At 42.4% G+C, this 27977-nt stretch overlaps 1 protein-coding gene across 2 annotated transcripts; it reads right to left on the bottom strand.

Annotated features, from left to right (window-relative positions):
• Positions 1-678: 678 nt before the first annotated feature.
• PAPOLA (poly(A) polymerase alpha) lies at positions 679-27977 on the bottom strand. Of its 2 annotated transcripts, none has more exons than XM_077267306.1 (22): positions 27834-27977; positions 22727-22894; positions 22150-22216; positions 20305-20386; positions 20051-20160; positions 18295-18348; positions 17574-17685; positions 16998-17087; positions 16772-16910; positions 16569-16641; positions 15861-15981; positions 15627-15711; positions 11121-11174; positions 10281-10400; positions 10087-10196; positions 9877-9998; positions 7437-7579; positions 7268-7353; positions 6946-7178; positions 6009-6077; positions 5068-5127; positions 679-3026 (listed from the first exon to the last, which is right to left on the bottom strand). In XM_077267306.1, the coding sequence occupies exons 1-22, from the start codon at positions 27839-27841 to the stop codon at positions 2931-2933; spliced, it is 2202 nt and encodes a 733-aa protein (XP_077123421.1). In that variant the 5' UTR covers positions 27842-27977; the 3' UTR covers positions 679-2930. The 2 variants fall into 2 exon arrangements, with proteins under 2 accessions (XP_077123421.1, XP_077123422.1); XM_077267307.1 differs by having other exon boundaries at positions 7268-7350; positions 27834-27974.

Here is a 27977-nt window from a genome sequence, read left to right as displayed (position 1 = left end):
CAACATATTAGTGAAAAACACCTTGCTATAATTCCTGTGAAGCACCTGAAGGGTTAAACTTCCTGAATATGGTTTAGAATACCTTGAGGGGTGCAGCTTTTAAAATTGGGTTGTTTGAGGGACTTGCGTGTAAAAAGAAAAAAAAAAAAAAAAGCCTCCTAAAGTCACTTCAAAAGTGAAGCAGTCTCTAAATCAATAGGTTTTGTTAATGGTGTTGGAAAAACGAAGAACTGCTACTAAACTTTTAACCCTTCTAAACAAAAAAAAAAAAAAAGTTTACACAATCATGATGACAGAGTAGACATGCACTAAATGTTATTAGCTTGTGTGGTGTGACAGTTTCCAAGGCATAACACTTTGTTAGAAGATTGCTAATTTAAATGAGGATAAGCCAAAATTACTGACCATGTAATCTTCATGGGAAATCCCTACTCCCTCCCATCTTCCTCTTTAGACGTCATGAACCAGGGCTGGTGGGTAAAGACTGAAGGGTTTCTTTAGCCACCACACTTTTAATGTCACGCAGAAAACACTTATTTCTCCAGACCCCCATAGCTTATTTTAGCTACCCCCCTCCCCCACCGCTGCAGCCATGCAATATTTGATTGGCCGATCTTACTTGTACAGCTGGAAGTGTAAGTAGTTAACAAAAAATAAATCCACAGGACACAATAGATGTACATGGGGTTGTGCGGTTTTTATTTTTTTTGTGTATTTTTTTTTTTTGTTTTCAATTGAGAAATACATCATCTGTTTACAAAATAGCTTCTGAAAAATACAAGGAGAACGGGTACTATAAAACAAAGCAAACTCCAGTCATGGGACAATACATACATCATGCGGAAGCAACAGTCTGATCTTTAGGATGGGAGAAACTAGAGATAAAAGGTACAACACAGAAGGTGGGCAAACAAAAAAGTAATAAACAAGGCCAAACATTGTCCTGGGGAGAAGAAAGGGGGACAGAAAAGAAATATACAAACATCTTAGGTTTCTAGAAAGCTGTGGATGATGAATCGGAGTGTGGGGGGACCGTATCTTGTAAACAAAAGACTTATAACCTGGTGGCTGGCGTGACTATAAGGAATAGACATTACAGGTCCTGTTTTGTGGGTTTTATACCTAAAGGGAATCTCAAAATGTAATATGAGAAGGAATTATTGCATGGGCTTAAAGGGGTGGTCCTGGATTACGTTACTGATAACTTGCATTTAGGATAGACATCAATATGGAATCGGTGGGAGTCGATCACCCAGCGTCCCAACCAATCAGCTGTTTCCTGTAGCTGCCAGATGTACAGTGTACAGCACAGTGCCATAATGAGTAGTGGTCATTCTTGGGTACTACAAGAACGGCAGTACCCATAAATGGCCACTACAAAGTGTACAGAGCTGTGGAGCTCCAACTCCGTCCAATGGACCTTCAGCTGCTGTATGACCTTGTAACAGCAGATAAATGAGGGGGGTCTCAGCCAAGGCACCCCATTAATCTGATCCTAAGGGTAGCCCATCAATATAAAAAGTTCTGGACCAGGCCTTTAAACGGAAAAACAACCCCTATGCCAAATGTTGCTAAATTCAAGAATCACATGTAGTTTTTGACATAGCCTTATAAATCTGTCCTATTTATTCCCCATCCCCATAAATCCAGTTCTGGCTAAAAAATAAACAAAATACAAAACCCAACATGTGTGATCCCAGCCTTTCATGAGTTTTCCTGGATAAGAAAATGCTTTTTTTATCCCTGAAAAATTGCAGCACTCAATTAAATGGGAATGAATTGCAATACCACCCCACAACTACAAGTGGTGCTGTTCATTTTTTTTTTCTAATTTTGGAAACTCCTATAGATTAAATGCACTGCAAATGATAACTCCAAAGTACAGAGAAGGAAAACCGCATTAGTTTTTGTGTGCCCCCCCCCCCCCCCAAGTCGTGCACTGGCAATCGCACACTGACTGCGCCGCGAAACCAAAAGATAGTGTGTCAGACTTTCAACACATCCACTGATTCATTCAACCTACCCGCGACAATGCTAGATACCCCTTTAGTCATATACATCCTGCACCCCACCAAGCTTAGAGGATAAATCACAGCTTCTCAAATGAGTTACAGTAGGAAAAAAAATAAAACGAACAAAAGTTGGTTGTCTTATACATGAAAGTTTCTGCAGCACTTTCCAGCAGGACAAAAACCCCAAACCCGGCATTACCAAAGGATACCCGCACTTATACTGCTTTTGAAGCGATGCCGCACCTCCCCTAAAGTCTGTGTAAAGGTCGGGGGAACTAAGAAATATTGGCGTTAAAAGGAAAGGAAAATGAAAGGGAACCTCGCAATCGGCCTTCAGAACTCACACAAATGATAACCTAATGATATTACGACAAACATTAACGCTTCACTTTCATTTTCTTTACAAAAGGTGGGGGAGGATGACATGTCCAGTGCAGGGATACAACATGCAAAAAGGAAAAAAAAAAAAATCTAGCACATGAATGAAACTGAAAAGGACAATTAAAAAGAAACCCATCTAAAAGTTCCTCGCTACGGTTAAAAAGAAATGAAAATAAAAAGTGCTGAGAGATTTCAGGCCAGATGTATTGTCAATTCTGCGAGAGATACATGAACTATCGTGGAGTACGGATACAGTTATCAGTCACAACTGCGAGTCTCTCCCAAGACGTCAGTCCTTTTGGGTAAATTATGGAACAGATGGCAACCAGTTACCAGTGCGTCACCAGTCATCGTACTAACCTGGACTTCCAGATCGGTGCTTACAGGCCAATACACTTAGCTAATTTTTTTTATACATTTTTTTCTTAAGTAATATCACATCCTCTTCTTCTCCAGCACTTCCAGGAGACCACTGTTCATCTGGTGGAGAGATTGTTTATGGACCCTGAGGTACTAAGACTGAGGGGAGGGGGACTTTTACCGGTTCAGTCTCAGTTTTATAGAATTCTTGATAACTGGGATAGGATTAGCCGGCAGCGCGGGGATGTCAGACAGATCGGTACTGGACGATCGCTAGGGATAGAAGACAAATTTAAAAGGGATTAAAAAGAAAGAAAAAAATGCTCTTAAAAACAAGTAATTTATCATGTGCATGGGACAAAGATCCTTCTACACAGAGATAATCTGCAAATTACAAAATGCAGGTTCACAGAAAAACATTTTCAGCTACATAATATCTACCGTACATAAAAAGTAGTCACTGTGTACATACACTGCTCAAAAAAAATAAAGGGAACACTTAAGCAACAGAATATAACTCCAAGTACATCAAACTTCTGAGAAATCAAACTGTCCAAACTGTCCTAAGGGAAGCAACACTGTTTGACAATCAATTTCACATGCTGTTGTACAAATTGAATAGACAACAGATAGAAATTATCAAGACACGCTCAATAAAGGAGTGGTTCTGCAGGTGGGGACCACAGACCACATCTCAGTACCAATGCTTTCTGGCTGATGTTTTGGTCACTTGAATGTTGGTTGTGCTTTCACACTCGTGGTAGCATGAGACGGACTCTATAACCCACACAAGTGGCTCAGGTAGTGCAGCTCATCCAGAATGGCACATCAATGCGAGCTGTGGCAAAGTTTGCTGTGTCTGTCCGCATAGTGTCCAGAGGCTGGAGGCGCTACCAGGAGACAGGCCAGTACACCAGGAGACATGGAGGGGGCCATAGGAGGGCAACAACCCAGCAGCAGGACCGCTACCTCAGCCTTTGTGCCAGGAGGAGCACTGCCAGAGCCCTGCAAAATGACCTCCAGCAGGCCACAAATGTGCATGTGTCTGCACACACGGTTAGAAACCGAATCCATGAGGATGGTCTGAGGGCCCGATATCCACAGATGAGGGTTGTGCTCACAGCCCAACACCATGCAGGACGCTTAGCATTTGCACAGAACACCAGGATTGGCAAATTCACCACTGGCGCCCTGTGCTCTTCACAGATGAAAGCAGGTTTACACTGAGCACATGTGACAGACATGACAGAGTCTGGAGACGCCGTGGAGAGCGATCTGCTGCCTGCAACATCCTTCAGCATGACCGGTTTGACAGTGGGTCAGTAATAGTGTAAGGTGGCATTTCTTTGGAGGGCCGCACAGCCCTCCATGTGCTCGCCAGAGGTAGCCTGACTGCCATTAGGTACCGAGATGAGATCCTCAGCCCCCTTGTGAGAACATATGCTGGTGCGGTTGGCCCTGGGTTCCTCCTAATGCAGGACAATGCCAGACCTCATGTGGCTGGAGTATGTCAGCAGTTCCTGCAAGAAGAAGGCATTGAAGCTATGGACTGGCCCGCCCGTTCCCCAGACCTGAAACCGATTGAACACATCTGGGACATCATGTCTCGCACCATCCACCAACGTCATGTTGCACCACATACCAGGAGTTGGCGGATGCTTTAGTCCAGGTCTGGGAGAAGATCCCTCAGGAGACCATCCGCCGCCTCATAAGTAGCATGCCCAGGCGTTGCAGGGAGGTCATACAGGCACATGGAGGCCACACACACTACTGAGCATCATTTCCTTGTCTTGAGGCATTTCTACTGAAGTTGGATCAGCCTGTAACTTCATTTTCCACTTTGATTGTGAGCATCATTCCAACTCCAGACCTCCGTGGGATATTAGTTGTGATTCACGTTGATCGTTTTTATGTTTTATTGTTCTTAACACATTCCACTATGTAATCAATTAAGATTTACAACTGGAATATTTCATTCAGGATCTAGGATGTGGGATTTTAGTGTTCCCTTTATACATTTGAGCAGTGCATATAACTGATCCTGATGAGTTACATCCTGTAAGTGCACCAGCAGAATAGTGAGTGCAGCTCTGGAGTATAATACAGGATGTACTGTAACTCAGGATCAGTAATGTAATGTATGTACACAGTGACTGCACCAGCAGAATAGTGAGTGCAGTATAAAACTTCTTTTCTGACACACACACACACACACACACACACACACACACACACACACACACACACACACACACACACCAATTGCAGAATTTAGTCTCTGGTCTGGTGTTATTTAGCAGACTGCAGTTGGTACCTGAGTAGATGGCAGAGTTCCAGGAACAGGGGATGATGATTTGACTTCACCTTCATGCTCCTGCAAAATCAGGAAAAAAAAAAAAAAAAAAAGTGGCAGATTTATCATTATCAGCTAATTTTTAGACAGTAATGAAATGTGCTAGCTTAGCATAGTAGTTATTGGAGTTTGATAAACCTGGAGAATGTTTACACCACCATCTCTGTGCCAGGAATTTGCGTCACAATTTTGGGCGCATAGTGCTTAATGTTAGGCCACATCGCTTTCTGATAATAGGCAGCCCTTTTGAGAAGTCTTACCCACAGATGACGTCAGGGTTAGATAGAGCATCAGGTGGGTTGAATTTCACAGGCCAATTGTCGGTTTCCTTGGTAGTTTACTGTTGCCAGGTGTTTGACAGCAGCTTACTCTCCACTCTCCCATGTGTGCATGGTCAAACCAAGCATGCATGAGTATGAAAGCTAGTGCGGTGGCCGAGAGATATTCCTATTGGCCGACCAAGCGTGCAGCAAACCACCATCCAAGACATTCTTGCGCCTGAACAGACACTACACCAGTAACGGTCACTGGGAAGGGTCTCATTCTAGATGCAATCACCACTAGTGATGAGCGAGTATATTCGTTGATCGGGTTTCCTCGAGCATGCTTGGGTGGTCTCCGAGTATTTGTTAGTGCTCGGAGATTTAGTTTTCCTAGTGGCAGCTGCATGATTTGGGGCTACTAGATAGCTTGATTACATGTGGGGATTCCCTAGAAACCAGGCAACCCCCACATGTACTCAGGCTGGCTAGCAGCTGTAAATCATTCAGTTGCGTCAACAAAAACTAAATCTCTGAGCAGTCACAAATACTCGGAGACCCCCGAGCAATGAGTATACTTGCTCATCACTAATCACCACAGATAACTATTGCTGCTGTGAATTATGAAGATCATATTTTTACCTTTATAACTTCCATTTCAACTTTTTGCATTTCCTCCACTTCGTTTGCAGAACAGTTTTCGATTTCGTCCTGCAAAAAAAAAAAAAAAAAAAAAAGCGATATTTTGAAGTTTATCTCTATGATTCTCCCTATTGCTATCAGTCATCTCCCACATCGTGTATCTAAATCATGGCTGCACAGAATTCTATAAAACCACAAAAAGCACAGGCACAACAAGGGAGCAGCGGATAGCTTACTAAGAATTGTACTTAAAGGAAATCTGTCACCAGATTTTTGCCACCCAATCTGTTAGCAGCATAATGTAGCAGAGACCCTTATTCTAGCAATGTGTCACTTCCTGGGCTGCTTGCTGTAGTAAAAAAAAAAAAAAATCACTTATTTCAGCAGATAATCATTAGAGGACTAGTAAGCCTGCTACCACGTAGTCCTCCATATTCATGAGCTGTATACAACCACACCCTCCACCGCTGATTGGGAGCTTTCTGCCTATGAGCAGAGTGCACATAAAGCTGATATTCAGTGGTGTGGGTAGGGTTAGATCTACAGCAGAGAAAACAAGGATTTTATCAAAAGTGCAGCAGGCAGACCAGTAAAAAAGGCGTTTAAGTGAACAAAAACCTCCTCAAAAGTGGCACCAACCTTACTAGAAATGGAGGAATTTGTGAAGGTAAAGGCCACATAGAAAAAGCAGAAGTTTCCAGACAGCTAAGAAAAAGCTGAGAAAAAAAAAAGAAGGGGAATAAAGAAGATTTCAAACTATGCTGAGCTGCCTAGTGTTGAGGAGAGGGTATAGCCCACCCTGCTTGTGCAACCAAAGATATTAATGTCATTCTACATACACATATACATAAGACATGTAACTTCACCATTATCGCATGAGTGACAATTCCCACTGATTTGCTGGAATTACTTTTGTATTTAACAAGCTAGAAAATACCTCTTCGAGTTTGAGTTTCTTGGGACTATCGTCTTTCGGAGATGAGGAAGCCCGCTTTACACCGGAAACAGAAGATACAGGACTGGGCAGTTTGACTGCAATGTTTGTTAAAGGCTTCGAGACTTGGTTTACCAAACGGGTCGCAGTCACGACTCTCGACACCACAGGCTTTGGTGTGGAAGAAATGGCTGGCTGTATGGCAGTATCAGCAGGAATGCTTTCGTTGAGGTTGCCTGCAAGAAATTTCCCACAAATTATGAGAAAAAACATAAAACTTGAATAAACCCAAGGATGCAAATTACATGAAGCTTTTCTAGCCTACCCCATGAAATATCGCAGGGATTACTCGGTGACGCAATGACGTCTGCAGTGGCTGAAGTGTTTACTGGGACTGCTGGACTGTTCCTACTAGATGGAAGACAAAAATACAATTATAGTTGTACATTTACATCTTAGAAGTGGTCTGTTTCTGGAAAATAGGCAGTTTGTACCCCTGAGACAATCCTGAGATGTTCAGAGGACTACTCTTTGTGGCATTGGTGGGAGAAGGCACAGAGATACTGTTGTCACTGTCCATCGATAAGTCCAAGCTGTTGTCATTGAGGGAGACAAGCTTAACGCCATCCACCGAATGCTGCAAAACAAAAGCAAAAGAAATAGTAAGCTTCCATAAAATTGTTACTTGGTGCGCAATATTAGACAGCCCACACCATCAAACACTTACCTAAACACAGGACATGGGGGGGAAATGGAAATTTTTTTTTTAATTTAATAACATTCTCCATAAGTCTAACAATACAGCAAATGTCATTTGGAAGGTTTAAAAGTTTACCATTCAGTTCGGTTTTCAAGGAAAATATATATATATATTTTTTTTATGAGACCTATTCAGTTTTGAAGGCACCTTGAGGCCTATATGTGGAATGAATAAAATATATTTTTCCCACTAAAATGTAGAAAACATTTCAACGGGCCCCCATAGCTAACAGACCCAGGGACCCTGACTTGGATTGCCAAAGCAACCATTGAGACCATACAATCCCGATCTGACGGGGCCAACTGGGTACACAGGGAGACTTCTTCCTGATTTACCCATGTAGATACCACTGCTACGGACAAGAGCATCTAAGGGGTTAAACGGCCATGGTGCCAATAGCAATCGTGGCCAATGCAGCAAGCGGTGTGCGGTTGTATAACGTAGACACCTACTACATTTTCAACCGTCGGGGAAACTTGTTTCTCAGTTCAGTAAAAACGCACCCTGGAAGTCATTCATGGGTTAAAAGCAGTATTTAAAAAAAAACAAAAAAACAACAACAGTCTGTATGAGAGTTTGTATGGCCACAATCCTACTGACCTGAAGGATCACGTTGTCATGCTATTTTTATTGCAGGTAATTAAAAGGTGGAATTGCACTCCCACCTCCCAACATTGCCCCTCACTGGGACTTTTTCTTACGACTCGCACCAACATAAAAACCATACATACACTCATACAGCTATGGGGAATGAAAACTAAAAGGAATTATGTCTATTTGTAAAAGAATAAACAAAAGCAGAAATAACTAAATATGTCCGCATGTTTAAGGGATGATTGCGGTTGTTGGCGCTATAGTTAACCACTGAGAAGTTGTAGTCAGTGGATGTCACAGCTGCACAAAGTGTGATAGGGAATGGATGCAACTGTCTGATAAGTCGCACTTTAAGGCTACGTTCACATTTGCGTTGTGCGCCGCAGCGACGCAACGCAAACAAAAACGCAGCAAAACGCATGCACAACGCTGCGTTTTGCGACGCATGCGTCCTTTTTTTGCTTGATTTTGGACGCAGCAAAAATGCAACTTGCTGCGTCCTCTGCGCCCAGACGCGTGCGCCGCAGTGACGCATGCGCCGCAAAACGCAAGTGCAACGCATGTCCATGTGCCCCCATGTTAAATATAGGGGCGCATGACGCATGCGGCGACGCTGCGGCGCAGACCGCAAATGTGAACGTAGACTTAGAAAGAACTACAATCAGCAGCCACGCTTGCTTTGCACCAAGGTGCAAATTTGTCTGACCTCACTTTACACAATGGCCAGCTGCCTAATCGTCACACGGTAATCGGTAGGGTCAGTGGGGTCATCCTGCAGGACAAGGCTGGCAGCTACACTAGAGATACGTACTGCTGTGGATTTACATGGATTTACATCACATCATGCAGGTATTTCTTCAGTGAAGCTGAAATGCTGCGGGAGCCAAATCTCCATCCAGGTGAATTTACATGGAGGATTTTCTCTGCATATGAAATCAACAAAGCTGGTACTGTAGCGATGCCCTACACTAGATGAACCTGCCGATGGTCTGTTGTATATGGGGCCTCCCAGATCTCCACCGACAGATGTCGGGGAAGAGAAGGATCCGGTATCTTGGATTTCCAACATCCAATCTTCTATTCTCCGAGGTGAAGGAGTCTTGGCAGAGTGTTCCTGTATTTGGGCAGCCGCTATCAAATATGTATGCCTATGTGATTCAGCGTTAGTGTTATCTTTGCCATGATTATTCATTAAAGATGTCCATATTTGGGGACTTTTTAGTTTAAGAATTTTGCAACATTTCCCTTTTATAGACTCGGTATTGCACTATTTATTGCTGGCTGCAGAATGCGTTGACAATCCATCAGTGGGTTCGCTCTGACCATTTATAACTAGTTTGTCTTTTTCGCAGTTGATTTATGACCACAAGATTGAATGCACAAGGAAACAGATAACCAGGTGCAACATATTTCATTAAACTTATTGGCAAAAATGATATCCTTTTTTTAGCCAAGAATTTAAGTGAAAATAATCCTAACAATAAGCCATGAACCATGAAATACTGGAAACACTAAGAAACTCAATATTATATATACATATATATATAAATAAATTAAAAGGTTTTATAGGTGTCATTTACCCTTTTCTTTTTCGGCAATACGTGTGTTGGGAGGAGCTGATGCAGTCGCTTCCTTTTCACGTGCATCGCTGCGATTTTCATGTCCATTTCAAACATTTTGCTATTTATTGCCTGCCTGTAAACTGCACAAAACATCCAAAAGTTAAGAGGGGATGAGAGGAGAAGGAAGGAGGCAAAACACATTTATGGCTTAAGAGCGTCAGGAGTTACCAGTGTCTGTGAAGGCCTGGATGTCGTACGTGAGGTCCACACTGAGATTTTCTGAGTTTTCCATCTTTTTGAAGACTAGTCCGATGACCCACATGGTCTGGAATTCTTCCCTGTTAAGTGGAGAACATAAATAAATGTGCAATAAAGAACATGTTAGCACAGGCAGTGCTCCCATGCAATATCAGCAGGCTTACTTTTCTGGGTTTTCTCCAGGAGCTGGGAATGACTGAGGGTTCACATGAGCGAGTGTGATAAACTCATTCTTTTCAAGGCTTCCAACTAGGATACGGATCTTCGACTCGACTAAACCCACCCTGTAAGTGGAGGAACGGCATTGGTGAATGCAGGCAGCAGAGAATAGCTGTACTCATCTTCCACTTTCCTGTCCTTGTAAATCTGTTCAGAGAAGAACTGTCCGACACTGGGCCACACCTACAAAAGTGCTGCGCAGATCTATTCTAGTGAACGCAAGAAATACCCAAGAGCGGCCATAGAAAGAGGTTCTACATAGGTGAAGTATGCTGCCAGGGTTTACAAGGTCTAATCTGTCACTATACACCTCTATCTCCCAGCAGGCAGAAGCGACCAGATGAAATCGCTTATCGGCAGCAGAACATGAAAATATATATATATATATATATATATATATATATATATATATATATATATATATATATATATATATATATATATATATATATATATACATATATACACACACACACACATACATACACACACACACACACCCTTTTATCACTCCATCAGACCAATTTCTTGACATGAATCGTGCAATATTTAACCCTTCCTGATGAAGATAGAGTTACCCCTTTAAACCGAGTCATGTGGTCACAAGACACTGAGGACCCATCTATGGGATAGGTCATATCAGATCAGTGGGGTCTGACAGCCCCTTTAAGAAAGTGAAGATTTATTGGCACTATTCCTTTTAGTTGATTTACAACTAATATTCAGAAAAAATAAAAGATAACGTACATATCAGACTAAACAACACTTGCTGGATGAGGACTTACCATTCAAGATGCTGTTTTTCGGTCGGTGCACTGGCAAGAAGTATAATATAATGCCTTTGAAGATAAAGACAATGCCGTTTTATTGCAAAGAGTATTAAACAATTAGGATTCCGTCTTATCCCCTACACTTAAGATGAAAGACAAAAACACTAATGCTACTGATCATGACGCCACTGATTGCTCCTGTTCAGACAACTCCATTGCACTAGTTCATAGAAATCTCCTATTTGTAAAGTCAGGTATTCTTGCTGGCTAGTAACCCCTCAAATCCTGTACATCACGCTTGTAATCTGTGACAGAAGCCGGAGCTGTGGCTTTCATTATCTGGGCAGGAGCCCAGCTGCTGGGACAGGAAACTAAAAGCTGCTCACAATTAGAGATGAGCGAATTTGATCGGGCCCCTCCTTATTCGACAAGCTATAGTGCTTACAGAATAAGCTGCAGAGGGAACCCGGCTTCACAGCGGCTGTGTGACCGTCACAACATACAGGCTCTCCATGCATGTGTTGTGACGGTCACACAGCCGTGACACATGCGGCTGCGGAGCGGGACAGCTGATCAGCAGGAGCGATCCATGTAGCCGGGGGTTCCCTCTATAGCTTATTCGGTAAGAAGAATTCAGTAAAACGTTCTGTCGTAACCAAACCAATAAACTCATAGGACTGTACACGAAAGGTCGAAGTACCAGCATTATGGGATTCATGCACAGATGTAAATGTCATATAATCCTCTCTCTGCTCCATCTATTTAGTAATAATGCAAAAAGTGCAGCCTGCCCTGATCCTGATGCCAGAGGACCAGACAGGACACCAGGTTCCGGACCTTCTGCCTGTATGTAGGTGCACAGAAGAGCAGTCTCCAGCAAGGTGATCAACTATCATGCCATAAATTAGTCACAACTAATAGTACAAGTCACAAACCTGGAGGAGGTAAAATAATGTTAAAAGAGGGTGTCCTGTATTTGAAAAACCTGTCTGCTTTAACCCCAAAACCGCACGAGTCCTTATGTCCAATATTGCAGCCATAGAAGTAAAATGATGCACTCCCAATACCACAGCCTGAACACAAGTGTAAAGTACTGTGGAATTAATGGCAATATATAAGTGAGTAAAAAATATTTTTTGCAATCCATGCTTTTCTAATCCTGGGCCAACACACTTAAACATTCTGCTAATAACCTAGCTATATGGTCTGTATTCTGAATATTTTATCAGAGGCTTTGTTAAGACTGACAAGGCGCAGGAATGGTCAGAACTAAGGAATAAGAGGATAAGTAGCAGCAACCTTGAAGGTTTGTGATTTGACACCATCCTTGGCATGGACTGGACTTGTCACATACTCTTCCAGTCTGCCATACTGGCTCCAGCATCCTAAAAAACTGATAAAGGGGCTTATAGGGTGTTAAGATCTCCCATGGCGAACTCCTGGCATGGAGATCTGAATCCACAGACTTTAGTTTATACAGCTTTTTGGGCAGAAATATTACAAGCAGTGATTTCATTTTTAAAGGACACTTGTTATATATATAAAAAAAAAAAAAAAATCATTTTTCCTGGAGATTGAGACAACAGTCAGGATACCACATTTTTCAGGATTCACTCTGGTTAATAAATGGACTTTCAGGTTATACTTCTACTAAATAAAATGTAGTAGGTGCGCTCATTAAAGCAAAGGGATAAGCTTTTAAAGGTCCCAGAATCTGCTGCAAATATTATGCTGGCAGGAAAAATGCACAAAAGTCATGCTTTTTTCCCCCCACTCATTTGCATGTGTGAAAAACAAAACCGATAAAAGAATGGACATACTGCAAATTTGCAACTGCTCCTAATCTGCAAGGAAAAGCCAAGCAGCAAGCACACGAGATTTCAGAAAAAAAAACTTGCTGGTAGAGAAAAATGCGGTGTTTATTTTTTAGGCTACGTTCACATTAGCGTTCGGCGCCGCAGCGTCGCCGCATGCGTCATGCGCCCCTATCTTTAACATGGGGGCGCATGGACATGCGTGAGAGTTCACACGTCCAGTAATTATCCTTTAGAACGAACCAGTAGGAACCGTTGACAAAATATTTCAATTGGGTCCGTTTATGAAAAGAAAAGGCTATGGAAAACAGTTTAGTTACCGTAAATAGCCAATCATTTTTATCCTGTTTGATAGGGATCCGCAGTTAGAAATGTGAACATTTTATTTGAAACTGATCCAGTAAGAGAAACATGGATCCTTTTCTAATGGGAGAAAACAGGATGGCTGTTTATATTTTCATAAACTTCAATGTGTAAAAAAAAAAAAAAAAAAAAAAAACAGATCTAATTGAAATCAGATTTTTTCAGGCGAACTAAAGAGTTGTGTCTGTGCAGCTTTTTACCGGATTTATTGCTGCTGGATCCATTCTAACGAATGATTACTGGACATGTGAACATAGCCTGAGCAGAACACAATGTAAAAAAAATCCCAAACTTATAAGACCCCCCACAATATACTCCAAGCACGAAGGGCAAGTGAAGACTTTGGCCTTTGATCAGTCATGAGCCATTGGATGTAAACAAGAACTACTCTATCCACAGACCGCAGGCAGAAATGCTTCTGTCCAACCTGACACAGGGGGTACAGAGTCTGCTACAGAGGCATAAGTCTGACATGTAGCACAAATCATTATGGATAGGTCATTGGCATGATACCTACTGCAGATTTTGCTTGAGAAATCTCCTTTTGGAGGATGAAATAACAGCAAAGTAAATATTCCCATCACCCACAAAATGCTGATTAAACCACTCTCAGGTAGGGAACTTATCCCCTATAAAAACATCTGTAGAATAGATTTTAGTGGTTGTGTTGTAAGACAATAATAAGAAAAAACCTATCCAGAGGGGCCTTGGTGCACCCTTGGCGTGTCCACAGGATTAGTGAACCATGACACCTCTTAGGGGCGCTCAATCAGCGGCTCTGCAGTGCAGCTGGGCTCAGTGTCGGCTCTCAGCGCTGCCTCCTGTCTACAGTACAGTGCTGAGGAGCGATCAGAGACAACGATGAGGGCCCGGAAGACACTAAGAGCACGGCTGGGCCACTGACTGAGCTCAGGCAGCATTCCCTTAAGCGCTGTCGATCAAACCAAGAGACACACACAGTAAGGACTCCTGCAGGCAACCGCTTTATTGGGACCAGTGCCATCTGAGGTTTTGACACACAGCACTCGCACCCATGTGCACATCAGATTTTTTCCTCAGACCAAATCAGAGTGTGATTAGCATAATCGGATGGAGAGAACAGTCGTCTGCAGAACATAACGTTCAAAAAGCTCTAAAATAAATCAGACACATTCACATTATTTATTTTTTTTTTCTTTTGTTATTTTTTTGTTGTATGTTTTTTTTTTAGATTTATTTGCTAATAACATACAGGAGATAAAAAAGTACAACGATAATAAATGTCCACACTCAGAAAACCAACCCAAATCAAGAACACAAAACCTGACATGCATGCAAGGGGGCAAAGTGAAGCCATAGGAAACAGAACAGACACAGAAGGGCTGCATTTAGACAACAATTTGTACAGTAATTTGAATTAATCCAGGGAAGGCAAAAGCTTCTCCCATCCAGCACATGTGAGGCTCGCTGGAAGTCAAAAATCACCTTGTAAAATTGCATTTTTCATGTGAACTTTGAAACCCAACTGGGAATGAAAAATCAATAATTATTTGCCAGGTGACGCATTCTGTAAGTGTGCCCTAGCTAGTGTATTAGGTGAAAAGCTACAACAGGGAAGCCGCTCCACCACAGCACCGCTTTTCAATGTAGATTCGGGCAGTCGGCTTGGAAAGGTTTCACTGTATCTGATTTGGTTACTGGCCCTCCCAGCTCAGTGATCACTGTGGTTATGCGTACTGCAGGCTCTGTTCACAATGGCGGTGGGGACACAACCAGTGTCATGACATTGACTTATAACAAGCAAAATAATAATGCTGCACACTACAATAATCAAGCCTTACAGTGTTAACCGTGCTAACACAATGTTTTTAGGAAGAATTGTCTTACCAAGCCCCCACACATGTCCAGATAACACTGCTCCAAGCACATCTACCAATCTAATGCCCAGGAACTGACCCAATTCTTAAGCTGTTACTTACCATCCACTCTTGAGCGGGTGATTTCTCGCTATCAGCATTCTGCCAGCACTATAGGTGCTGCAAATTCCTTTCCCTCACATTCCCAGAATGCAAAACTCCTACCACTGTCAAATGGCTTGCCTGCCCTGAACAATAAGTCTGCCCCCCATTTCCTGTAGAGCAGCAAAAAAGCAGCCCCCACCTCCTGTAATCCATTCTGCTGCTACAGATGGATTACACTTGACAATTGACAGCACGTCACACAGAATAAAGACACCAGCAGCCTGGACTTGAGGGATTTTTTTTTAGGGTAAGACATCATAATGTGATAGACAATCTGCTGATCGCTATCAGAGGTTACTTTTTGCGTCCCACCAAACGTGGCAGACAGACTATAATATACATACTTGTATTTCTGAAAGAAGTTTGGAGCTTCAAAAAGTTTGGACCAATCAGCTTTACCCAGCAAGATCTCATCTGTGATGGACAATCCTAGGGGAGAAGGAGTTACAAAAAAATAAAAAAAATAAATTAAATTACTTAAGATGCCATTCATAAATCAATGATTTTAGAACGTGGATAAGAACGGGAATACAACCACTACAGGAGTGAAGAACAAGAATCATTTAAACTGAATGTACCTTGCTTGAACTCCTCTACCATGACCATCCGTGTGGAAACAGACACATTGTAGGTAGAATTCTGCTGTGGGTAGGCCGGTGTAATGATGGGCATGAGGTGGTATCTGTCACTGGGATTCACCTTCATAAAAAAAAAATACAAAACAAATTGAACGATACATTAAGTAGTTACGAATTTAAATTGGGAGAAGACTATTCAAAACTTGAAAAGATAACACCCATCCTAACTTGCAGATTAGTTGGAGGTCTGACCACTAGGACCCTCCATCAACTCCTAAAGGGGTCTCAAAGGCACAACTGGAATGGTGCAAAGGCTGAGCAATCACACAATCCCTCTCTATTCACTCTCTATAGGACTGACGAGATAGATACGAACTAGCAAGGACAGGTGATACCCCTGTAATGTCATTATGATAGAGATGCGCTTTTGCTCCACTTAAAGTCTATGGCAATGTTGAAGACAGCAAAGTACATTAGAAAATGTGGCAGGAGAGCACATGCTCGAATGCCACCACATTACACAGTACGGCCCCTCACCCCAACCTAACAGGACAAGTGAACAATACGTGCTGAGTGTCAGACACCTATCCCACTCAGCAAGCACCAATGGCACCGCTTGCTCAATATGAAAGGAAGAGACATGCTGTACAACAACTCGAAAACACCATTTACCATTTGTTCACAAATTTATGAGCATTGTTTACTGACCCTTGGATCCCACACAGGTAAATTAAGGTTACACTCCTCTGGCTGCTTCAACAAAACTGGATTCGGCCACTCCCTGCATTGGAAGAAAACAAACAAAAAGATTAGCACACTATAGAAAAAAAACACACAGATAACAAACCATTACAACAGTAACATTATACAGTTTCTTTTTATTTATTTGTTTATTTTTTTTTTTAACATACCATTTGGAAAATACCAGGAAAAACTTATGGACAAGCGTGGAAGCTATTGCGTTTGGATACAACTGGCATGTTCTTGCCACTAACATAGCCCAGGAGACGCCACCAAGAAATCCTAGGATGTTGGAATATATGTTATGACCTACAAAAAAACAAACAAACAAAAAAAACGACATTAGCAAGTTTTCTAGCTGCCGGTAAAAACACTGAGCTCGGCTGAGTAACTTACGCTTGGCCCATAGTTTGATTGCTCTCAAAGTTAACCTGAAGTTATCAATGTTCGGTACTAGATGGAGGATTTCATCGGTTACTCTGCAACCTGGGGAAGAAAGTAAGAAAATAGAAACTGATGACGAGCAAAAAAGGAGATCGCCGCAATGATGTTGAGTCTACAGTCAGTAGCTTCTAATGGGACTTGGAAATTGAGTAAATAATAAAAATATGTAAACTGTTTAAGATCGATCAACTAAAATAGGGAAAGGAGTAAATTGTACAGATAAGATTATTTCTGACATTAATTTAATTAAAGTAAAAAAAAAAAAAAAAAAAATCTTATTGCAAAAATTAAAGAGAACCTGGGGAGAGAAGTTTCTATATAAAACTAAAAAAAAAAAAAAAAAAAAAGAGTATATGCAATTACATTTCAACCTGTCAAGTTTTTCTAGCTAATTCCCTGCACCGATGCCTGTGGTGATCTAACATGTCAGATAAGTCCAGCCTCTAGCAAAGTTTGGTTAATAGACAAATCACTCTTCCATTGAGAAAACTAAAAAGGTTTATTTTATATTTATCTAAGAGGACTCACCATTAAGACTCCGTATACACCTTATGTCTAAATTCTTCAGCAGGCTATCATCTCGTAGGTCCAAGTCCTCAGGAATTGTCTGAAGTGCAAGTCTTGCAAATAAAATATCAATCTGAAGGGACAAAAAAAAAAAAAAAAAGCAAATTCATAAAAACAAATTGTACTTATGGAGCAGAAAAAGATACTTTTGTAGTCACACAGTTCGATTAAGAACAATATTGATGAATGAGAAGACAGACGGGAGAAGCCATGGTACCCGAGCACCTTTATCATACTAGAACTCCTCAGTAATTACTACACCATGAAGTTAATATCTTCAGGGATGCATACTGATTGGTGCAAAAAAAAAGTAGATATTTAAGACAAGAGTTGAGCAAAAGTCACAGTCACCCGGTCCAGCAGCGTCGGTAGCACACAGAAGGGAGCCACACGAACCTCCAGTCACCTGCCCGGTATTTGTTCTGATTAGTAGCCACGCCATGACGTTGAGCGTCGTACTACAATGACAACTTTGCACCAGGTCTACTAATACAAAGACGGTGGTGATACCAGTAGGTAGAGAGAGGTACACAGGGTTCTGCAAATCTCTCGTAATTCTACAATAAGCTGCCAGAGCAGTTTTTATCATTATACACATCTTAAAAAAAAAATGATCAAGATCAAAATTCTGTTTTTACAGAGATCACGATTACTCATGCAACAGAAAATAAAAAATGGTTACCTCTATTCCATCAAAGCAAAGCTTGATGACAGGTACAAAAGCTTCTTCCACAGCCTAAAATACAAGAGGGAACAAAACATTTTTAATAAAACCATAAAAAGGTTGGTAGTGACGTTAATGGTGACCGCAAGAGTATAAAGCTGTGCAAAAACCACACGCTGGAGAAGCACAATACTTAAGTTAATCTGCAAGTAGCAAATATAGCTAATTATTTATGATCTTTGATTTATAAAACCGCCATACTCTGCAGCATGCATTCACCGAGTACGTCTACAGACAAACTTAAAGGGAACCCGTCATGTGAAATAACGCTATTAACCTGCAACTATAGGGTTCATCTGCAGTTTAATATCGTTCTGACACCATGCAGCGTCCCGCTGCTGGAAGGAAAATAACTTTCAGTCATTGTGGTGGCGCTGGTTCAGGCATTTTGTGCATAGAAAGGAGTTTGTAACCGCTCGCCCCTGACTGGCAGCGGGACCTAATGATGAGCCGCTGTCAGTCAGTGTTTGGTGCGCGGTTACAGCCAATGCTCTCTATACACAGAGCAGTTACTGAAACCGTGCCAGCGCCGCCCGTGTGACCGATCACCTAACGACATGACAAGTTCACTTTAAAGCACCACTTCATTGGTGAAATAAAAACCCTCTGGAGTGGTATTCACTAATGAGAGTTCCCTGCCCATAGTAATATACTTACCAGCTGCCATCCTCTTCTGTTCTTGGCCCCACTCTGGTCACATTCTGTGTTTGTGACCTGCCGGATCGCTCCAGAGTTCCCCAGGGCGATCCGGAGGCAACTTCTCAATGCAAGTCTATGAGAGCCAGAACTAGGCCTTCATAGACTCACATTGAGAGCTTGTGATCGTTACCTTCTGACTTCCGGTCGGTCAGAAGCTGTGGTCACCAGATGGCAGCACGGGAACGAACCGGTGCTGGGAAGAGCAGAAGACAGCGGCTGGCAAGTATATTACAAATAGGAGGGAAAATGGATCAAGCAATACTGCTCCAGCAGAGAAGTAAAAAACAAAATGATTGAGTGGTGCTTTAAAAGCAGGTCACCAGATCTAACAATACAAACTGGAAACAATATTACAAGGATGTTTTACACTTGAAGAGACAGGTATACTTACTTTGAAAATCCCTCGGAATGGCTGTATAATTCTGATATAAAATTAGCATTTTATGAGGCCAGTGTGAGCTCATGAGTATGAGCTTCAATCTTAGCCCAACTACAGAGCCTGATGAAGGCTCTGGTTCAGAGGCAATAACTGGTTTACAAAGTGTATTTATTATTTTTAACTACACCTAAAAAAATATTTACATGTAAAACCACTGAAGGAACCTTTATTCCTATCCTTGAAGACAGTGTCCTCCAATTACCAATTTTTATCTTACAATCTTCTCCATCTCTGTCTGACACAGTTGTAGCTTGTACTGAGCAGTGTGAAATCTCAGCAACAGCGAGGAGGGACACTGAGGCGCTGTCAATCCAGCTAGGAGGTTGGAGACGGAGTCTGAACTTTCAACTGAGATTTTACAATCATTCTGACAAGAACTGTCACAGTAACTGCATCAGCCTTATCAGGTCTGAAAACGAGGACAGATCTGCTCTAAACAGCTTTTTCCCAAAACTTAATGAGTTACATTAGTGCATATCACATGTGGGGTACATCTCAAGCAGATACATTAAATTACATTCAATCGAAAAAACAATTCTAATAGCAAAACTTTGCAGGTAGGAGAGCTATACTTACACGAAGGTCTTTAACTTCATCTTGCAGCTTCAACTTATCATAAAAGGAAGAAAAAAAGTCGCTTCTGTCTACATGTCTGGGTGCCACACACAAGGCATCAATATCAGCACCTGTAACCAGAAGGAATACACAATACTGATTCAAGGGGAACTCAAGAATACAATAGCAGAAAACCCGTCTGTGCTTAATAAGATTTGTAGATATGATAGGAAGGATTTGTGGTTGTTATACAGCTTCAAATAAAATGTACAGACCTTTTGTATGGACACCCAATCTGTATGATCCAAAAGTAAATATCTTGCCTCCGACATGCTCAATTACAGACTGCGGTAAATTCTGGGGAAGGTAATAAGGAAACAATTATACATTGTAAAGGCTAAAGGTACCTTCACACTGAACAACTTAACAACGATAGCGATCCGTGACATTGCAGCGTCCTGGATAGCGATATCATTGTGTTTGACACGCAGCAGCGATCTGGATCCTGCTGGGACATCGTTGGTCGGAGCTAGAAGGCCAGCACCTTATTTCGTCGCTGGATCACCCGCTGACATCACTGAGTCGGCGTGTGTGACGCGGATTCAGCGATGTCTTCACTGGTAACCAGGGTAAACATCGGGATACTAAGCGCAGGGCCGCGCTTAGTAACCCGATATTTACCCTGGTTACCATTGTAAATGTAAAAAAAAAACAAACACTACGGTACATACTTACATTCCGGTGTCTGTCGGGTCCCCCGCCGTCCGCTTCCCTGCACACTGTCAGCGCCGGCCGTAAAGCAGAGCACAGTGGTGACGTCACCGCTCTGCTTTAGGGCCAGCGCTTACACAGTGCAGGGAAGCGGACGCCGGGGGACCCGACAGACACCGGAATGTAAGTATGTAGTGTTTGGTTTTTTTTTACATTTACACTGGTAACCAGGGTAAACATCAGGTTACTAAGCGCGGCCCTGCGCTTAGTAACCCGATGTTTACCCTGGTTACCCGGGGACTTCGGCATCGTTGGTCAAAACTAGAGAAGTGGAGAAAAAATGGTGTGCACTAGGGATAAAATAAGACGAGGTGCAGGTGTAGAGGACTGAATCGTCCTAATACACTAGAGATAAATTTAATACACCGCACACTCTAGGGGTATATTTTGTGACAAACTCAAAATTTATTAAAGTGCTACAAATTTACTATTCAACAATGCAGTAGGCGACCAGAAGTCAAACTGACAACGTTTCGACTCTTCCCGAGTCTTTATCATGTGGTCGCTTAGCAAGGTGAATAAAGATATAGCATGAATAGTATCCTTGGAGCGCATAGAATATCTTATACAGTATGTTAATAGTGTGCGGATAGCCTTTTCTTGTTGTACCGCAGATAAAATCTGGCAGTGCTGGTAAGTAGTGAAGGAGTTAACCTTGTATAGTATGCTAGCGGTATGCGGGTAGCCCTGTCTTGTTGTGCCGCAGGTAAAATCTGTCAGTGCTGGTAAGCAAGTGGCGTTTGCTGTAATAGGACTATATACGGGGAATCTCTGGTAGCTGTGAGGTATAAGCGGCGCTCCTGCGCCTTGCTGTGTCGGCACAAAACTAGAGAAGTGGCATATTTGCCAGCTCTCAGTTCTTTGGAAAGAATTAAAGGGGTTGTACTCCAGTAGGACAATCCCTTCTTGATCAAAATGTTTGGCCCCAACAAAATACAGCCCATCATCTCCCATGCTGGCACTGTTCCCGCAGTGCTGGCACTGTTCCCTTGGTGTCGGCACTCTCCAGGGGCTCGCATGCAGTTGTTGTGACGTGATACCGGCACCCAATCAGCGGCGGCGTCATTGTCTCCGCCTCCTGTTGAATTGAGCAGGAAGAGGAAGTCTGAGATCAGCTACAGCCCGGACTTCATCTTCATGTTCGATTTGTCGAGTGCAGACACTGCGGGAATGACGATGGAACGGGAGGGGAATATAAGCTTTTATATTTTATGGGGGCCAAGCGAGGTGTATGAGAACAAGTTGTCCAAGTAGTGCACAACTTCTTTAATGTACAAGAAGGAAGCAAACTACTCACGTCAGCATTTCAGATTGTATTTGACATTGCTGAACCTGAAATTAGACCTTACCTTAATTTCACTGATCTCACGAATCCATTCCTTAACCAAATTGTTCAGCTTTCCCAAAATTAAGATTCTGTAGGAAAGTAAAAAGAATGTTGAATCTCAGACAAATGCATTGCCTATAATAAAATATTCAGGGTGACCGTAATCATCACAGGTGACAGTACACTATCGCCTGATTATACCGTGTACCTGTATAACCATATTGCTGCGTATAAGGCACTGTTCACATTGCTGGGAGGGCAGTCACTACACTGCACCGAGCATATTCACTTCAACAGGAGCAGAGTGAGAAAGGCCACTACTCAGTGAATGGAGTGGTGCCATTCAGCGCTGTACACTGTACATCCAGCTTCAACTTTACAGGCTATCAGTTGATCAGTGGGTGCCAAGTGTCGGACCCCCCACGGTCAGATACCAGGGATAAATCAATAATAGTCCTGGATACTTAAACCAGAACAAGAAGGATGTTTTCCCTGCCCCATCCTAGACCAGGCATAGTTTTATATCAAGTCATATTACAAGTATGACTCTCTTACATATATAAAGGAGCACATATAAAGGGCTCTGCGACTGATCCCACCTCCTCTGCAATTCTTGCTCCTCTTCAAACACACCAAAGGGTTTCAAGGTTTCTATGAGTTTCTGGGTGAGGGTGCAATCAGTTTCCTTCGGAACCGCTAAACTGATCGGAGAGGTGATGCCAAAGTTCTTCTGCGCTTGCTGCTGTGTTCCCTGGTTTGTCAGTGGACTAAAGTAAAAGATACAATGATAGAAAATAAGGTGAAACATAAAATCACACACAGCATTACTGGATGAAGGGGTTATGCATGTTCGAAAGGTTCAAATTTTATCAAGATTTTTCTTCAGCCCAAATCTATTCCTTCTTTCCCATTAGAAAAGAAAAACGACAGCGCAGATGTTTCAACCAATACGTAAACAGCTCACCCAGCTATACACATTACACAAGTATTCCCAATATTAAAACTTTCTATCCAAATGATATTAGCAAATACCTCCAATTAGAACTGAACGATCACTCATATAGTGAGTTAGTGGTCGTAACCATGGATACCTATGCTACAGCAATGCCTTGCACATGGAGTAAGCGACATAGTGAATCAGAAGAACTATACTACAATTCTAATTGGAGATATTTGCTAATATTATTATACCTACTATATAGAGATAGGAATAACCCTTTAATACAACAGTTATAGAAGCACTCCTGTTAAACTTGTTATTGCCTAAAGCTGAGTAAATGTGTGTGCAATTGCGGTAATATAGCACTGACCGCCGTCCTCTTCTCACACACGGCTTCTAGTACGTCTCCGTAAGATTATGTTGCTGTTGATATGTGAACTGAAAGCCACTTTTACAATGTAAGTCAATGGAAAGTCATCAAAAAACACCATAGACTTACATTGTAAGTTCACATACAAACCGCTGTGTGATCCAGCCAGTCAGAAAAGTAATCAAGAGAACCACAGGAGGCCCAGAGTTGTGCTGGGAATCAGGGAAGATGGTGATGGGCAAGTATATACACAATTACAGGTTTAGGCAGTTAACAGGTTCATGGGAGCACAACTTTAAGCTTCATGTCTAACTACTAAACAAAGAAGTGGATAGAAATACACATTGCACATACAGACTTGTGCAACTACACAGTAAGCATTTATGACCTGCCAGAAAAAAAAAATCAGTTACTACATTTTTGAGCCTATACTAAATAATTGTGGCACCCAAAGTGCCCCACAAGAACCACGGAAAAACAGGTGTTTTTGGACCATTTTTCAGCTATAGTTTAAGATTAAAAAAAAAGAAAAAAAAGCTTGCACCGTAAATACGCCATGTACCACTAGGTTACCACCACACTCTGGGCGTATGCCCCATATAATATAAGTATTGTCAGTCTATGGATAGTATTTTGTATGTGAATAACTAACAGACAAAAGAACAGAAACTTCAGCTTATCGACCACTGAAAGAGCAAAACTCCAGACTGGAGAACCAAATCATTGTGACCAAGTTCTAACTGGTTAAGAGCCAACTTCTCCCATCCACAATGCTGTGACGTTCAGCAGTCTATTCACATGTTAACAGTTGATATCAGAAACCAATTATTTTTCATGCCTTTTCCCCCCAAAACAAATCACTCTAACACACAAAAGTCAGACATAAAACATAAGGTCGAGTGTTATTGTTTCAGATAACGAGTCCACAATGACTGAATGAAATCCAGAGTGGTCAAAGAACCGTCAGTAGTGAAGATCAGCCATATTGGTTATTATTGCTGAAGCCGCAATTATTTAGCAATTAAACAAGGGTAAAGTTAGGCTGTGTGATCACCATGAGCTTTTCACAAGTGTATTTTCTCTGTATCCAAAACAGCAGTGTCTTACAGTTCCAGCAGAATCTCATGCCCACTGGGCTTTTCATTTAGTATAAACTGAGCTGTGGAGTGCGTCTCAAATATGCAATATGGCAATTACTCTTGCAGGTTTTCTGGGCAACATTTCACTATAGGATTGCCTTAGATGCTGTAAATCCACAGGTAAAAACACAAATGTAATCCGCACATGACTATCAATAAAGCTTTGGCAAAGCCAAATACCAGGAAGTAACAAAGAATATAAAACATGACAAACCAAGCAGGCAAAAACCGCAGTGTCCCAAACACGATAAAAATACAAACAAAAAAAAACCAAGAGACCGAATGGACACAATAAATGAAGAAATTCTGCAACATCAAAAACTTACCAAAATCTCTTTGTGACACTGTAGTGTGAGAATCGACCCATCCTTGTGGGAAATTGTGAAGATTTTACCTGCAGATTGGCACAGGGAAGATCCCCAACCAATATAGTAGCAAGTAAAGTGTATGGTAGGTGCTGCTCAGCTCTGCTCACTCCTCTCTGGAGGGGATAATAACAGGGCAGATACCTGCCCAGGTATATATACAAATGGCCTAGACTAGATTTAATTGAAAAGGCTGCAAAACAAATCAACTCCAAATGTAAACATTGGTGGGAGGCGGGAATCACAGCTCAACTCTGAAGACAACAAAGCTATTGAAATGCAAATCCTCAACAACAAAAGGCCAGGTAACCCCTTTAAAAGGTGTCCACATGCATAAGTAGATCATCAGTGGCCTAAACAAATGCTGTTTGTGGGACACTCCCATAGATGAATCAGACATGTTACAGATCTCCTGCTTTGTTCTCACGGAGCTGCTGATACTGGCCTCTCACTACTGAAAACGCATCAACACTCAGCTACACTGAGGCCATGTGCACACGTTCAGGATTTTTCGCGTTTTTTTCGCGTTTTTTTGCTATAAAAACGTGATAAAAACGCGAAAAAAACGCATACATATGCCTCCCATTATTTTTAGTGTATTCCGCATTTTTGTGCAAATGTAGCCTTTTTATCCGCGAAAAAATCGCATCGCGGAAAAAAAAGCAACATGTTAATTAAAATGCGGAATTGCAGGGGATTCCGCACACCTGGGAGTCCATTGATCTGCTTACTTCCCGCACGGGGCTGTGCACACCATGCGGGAAGTAAGCAGATTATGTGCGGTTGGTACCCAGGGTGGAGGAGAGGAGACTCTCCTCCACGGACTGGGCACCATATAATTGGTCAAAAAATAAGAATTAAAATAAAAAATAGTGATATACTCACCCTCGATGTCTTCCCGCCTCTCAGCTGCATGCTGTCGCTTCGGTTCCTGTAGCTGGTGTGCGGTGAAGGACCTGCCGATGACGTCACGGTCCTGTGATTGGTCGAGACCGGTCATGTGACCGCTCACGTGACCGCGACGTCATGGAAGGTCCTGCGCGCACACACCAGCTATACGGAACGGACGCCGGTGAGATCAGCTGTCTGCGGGTGAGTATAAGCATTTTTTTATTTTTTTTATTATTTTTAAACATTCTATCTTTTACTATAGATGCTGCAAAAGCAGCATCTATAGTAAAAAGTTGGTCACACTTGTCAAACGCTATGTTTGACAAGTGTGACCAACCTGTCAGTCAGTTTTCCAAGCGATGCTACAGATCGCTTGGAAAACTTTAGCATTCTGCAAGCTAATTACGCTTGCAGAATGCTAAAAAAAAACGCGAAAAAAAAAAAACGGAAAAAAAACGCAAAAAAAAAAATGCGGATTTCTTGCAGAAAATTTCCGGTTTTCTTCAGGAAATTTCTGCAAGAAATCCGGACGTGTGCACATACCCTGAAAGTGATTGTGTTCCCTTGAAGGACTGAAAAACAGAAAGTAGCAGAGACAGCAAAAGTTGCTGATTATCAGACTGATTTTTTTGGAAATACTCACCATCCGACAAATTTTATAATATATCCATCTTCCATTGCTGTAGTATAAGACCCCTTATCAGTATTACCGCCCCATGTTCTACCGCGGTCTCTACATTCAGATGTAACATTGGGTAGGAAAGTAAAGCGACACTTTGAATATATTTATTTAAATATGCCTAAGCGATACTTTCCTTCACATAAAGTGATATGGTTGGCGGGGGTCTGACACCTGGGAGTCTGAATGATCCAGAGAATGAAGGGCCTGCAAAGCTGATTCTGCACTGCACCCCTCCAGTATTTCCTATACATAAACTGCAGCCAGATCCCTGCCAGTGAATAGGGATCCCGGGTAAGGCTGTGTTCACATGTCCAGTAGAGCAGATTAAGCAGCAGCTGTGCAGACACCACTTTTTCACCTGGCTATAAAAACCTGATTTTAACCAGATTTATTTTTTTTATTTAACATTGAAGTCTAGGGGCAACAGATCCATTAATTAGTTAAACGGTTTCTTCCATTTGAAAGGATCCATTTCAATCGTAACTAAAACGGATGGTTACTTAATGGATTTCGTTTCCATGGACTTCAATTAAAAAAAAAAAAAACACAGATCCAGTTAAAACGATTTTCTTTTTAGCCGGACATAAAGTGGGGTCTGCACAGCTGCTGTTGGGTCCGTTCTGCAGGGCGATTACTGGACATGTGAACACAGCCTGAGCGGAGGGGTGTCAGCGCCCCCTTCGTTCTCAGGATCGGGGGGTCCCCAAGTATTACACCGTTTTGAGGAATCCTAGTGATAGAGCTGCACTTAATACATAGCGAGTGCCCATTCTCCAGGATCCCCCCCAATCCTGAAGGCTGGCATAGTGCGGACCCCTCATTCACAGCGGAGCCTTCTGATGGTCACATTCGCTAACGGTTTTATTCTCTGCGTCTAGATATAGTACGATGATATAACTGCGTGCTGTCAGAGAACTGTAGTGGTGGGATAAAGAGTGACCCCCACAATGATAGCCCCCACAATGATAGCCCCCGATGGAGGAGGAAGAAGCCTGTGGATGGAGACCCCCCCAATCTGCACTATGAGGCATCTGCTCTTCGCACTTCATTGTGTTTATTCACTGGCTGCAGAAGGTAAACACGGCTCTTATCATAAATAAGCTTTATTAACAACTAACACGCGGACAGCGGTGATCTCCTCCTCATAACGGCCCTTTGTGTAGTGGCCGCAGCCCCGGAGCAACCGCCGTCGCCACCACCTCCCTCACACGGCTCAGGTACGTCCAGAACGAGGCCCCCGGGGGCCGCCGCTCACCTCAGCGCCGGGTCACCTCGCTAATGACGTCACCCCAGCTCATTCCCCACAGCCCGGTACTCACAAAGGCATGGTGACCTCACTCCTCCCGCCGCCGCCCACCGACTCTGGGCATGAGGAAGCCGGAGACCGCCACAACAAACCCGGCTTCGGAGAACAACAATGAGCGACCGGAACCTGCCGCCTAAACGCTTCCCGTCTGTCCCAA

The sequence above is a fragment of the Ranitomeya variabilis genome, chromosome 1 (genome assembly GCF_051348905.1).
Source record: "Ranitomeya variabilis isolate aRanVar5 chromosome 1, aRanVar5.hap1, whole genome shotgun sequence".
Taxonomy (NCBI): Eukaryota; Metazoa; Chordata; class Amphibia; order Anura; family Dendrobatidae; genus Ranitomeya; species Ranitomeya variabilis.
The sequence above is the reverse complement of the archived record's forward strand: the minus strand, read 5'-3'. Positions and strand labels throughout refer to the sequence as shown.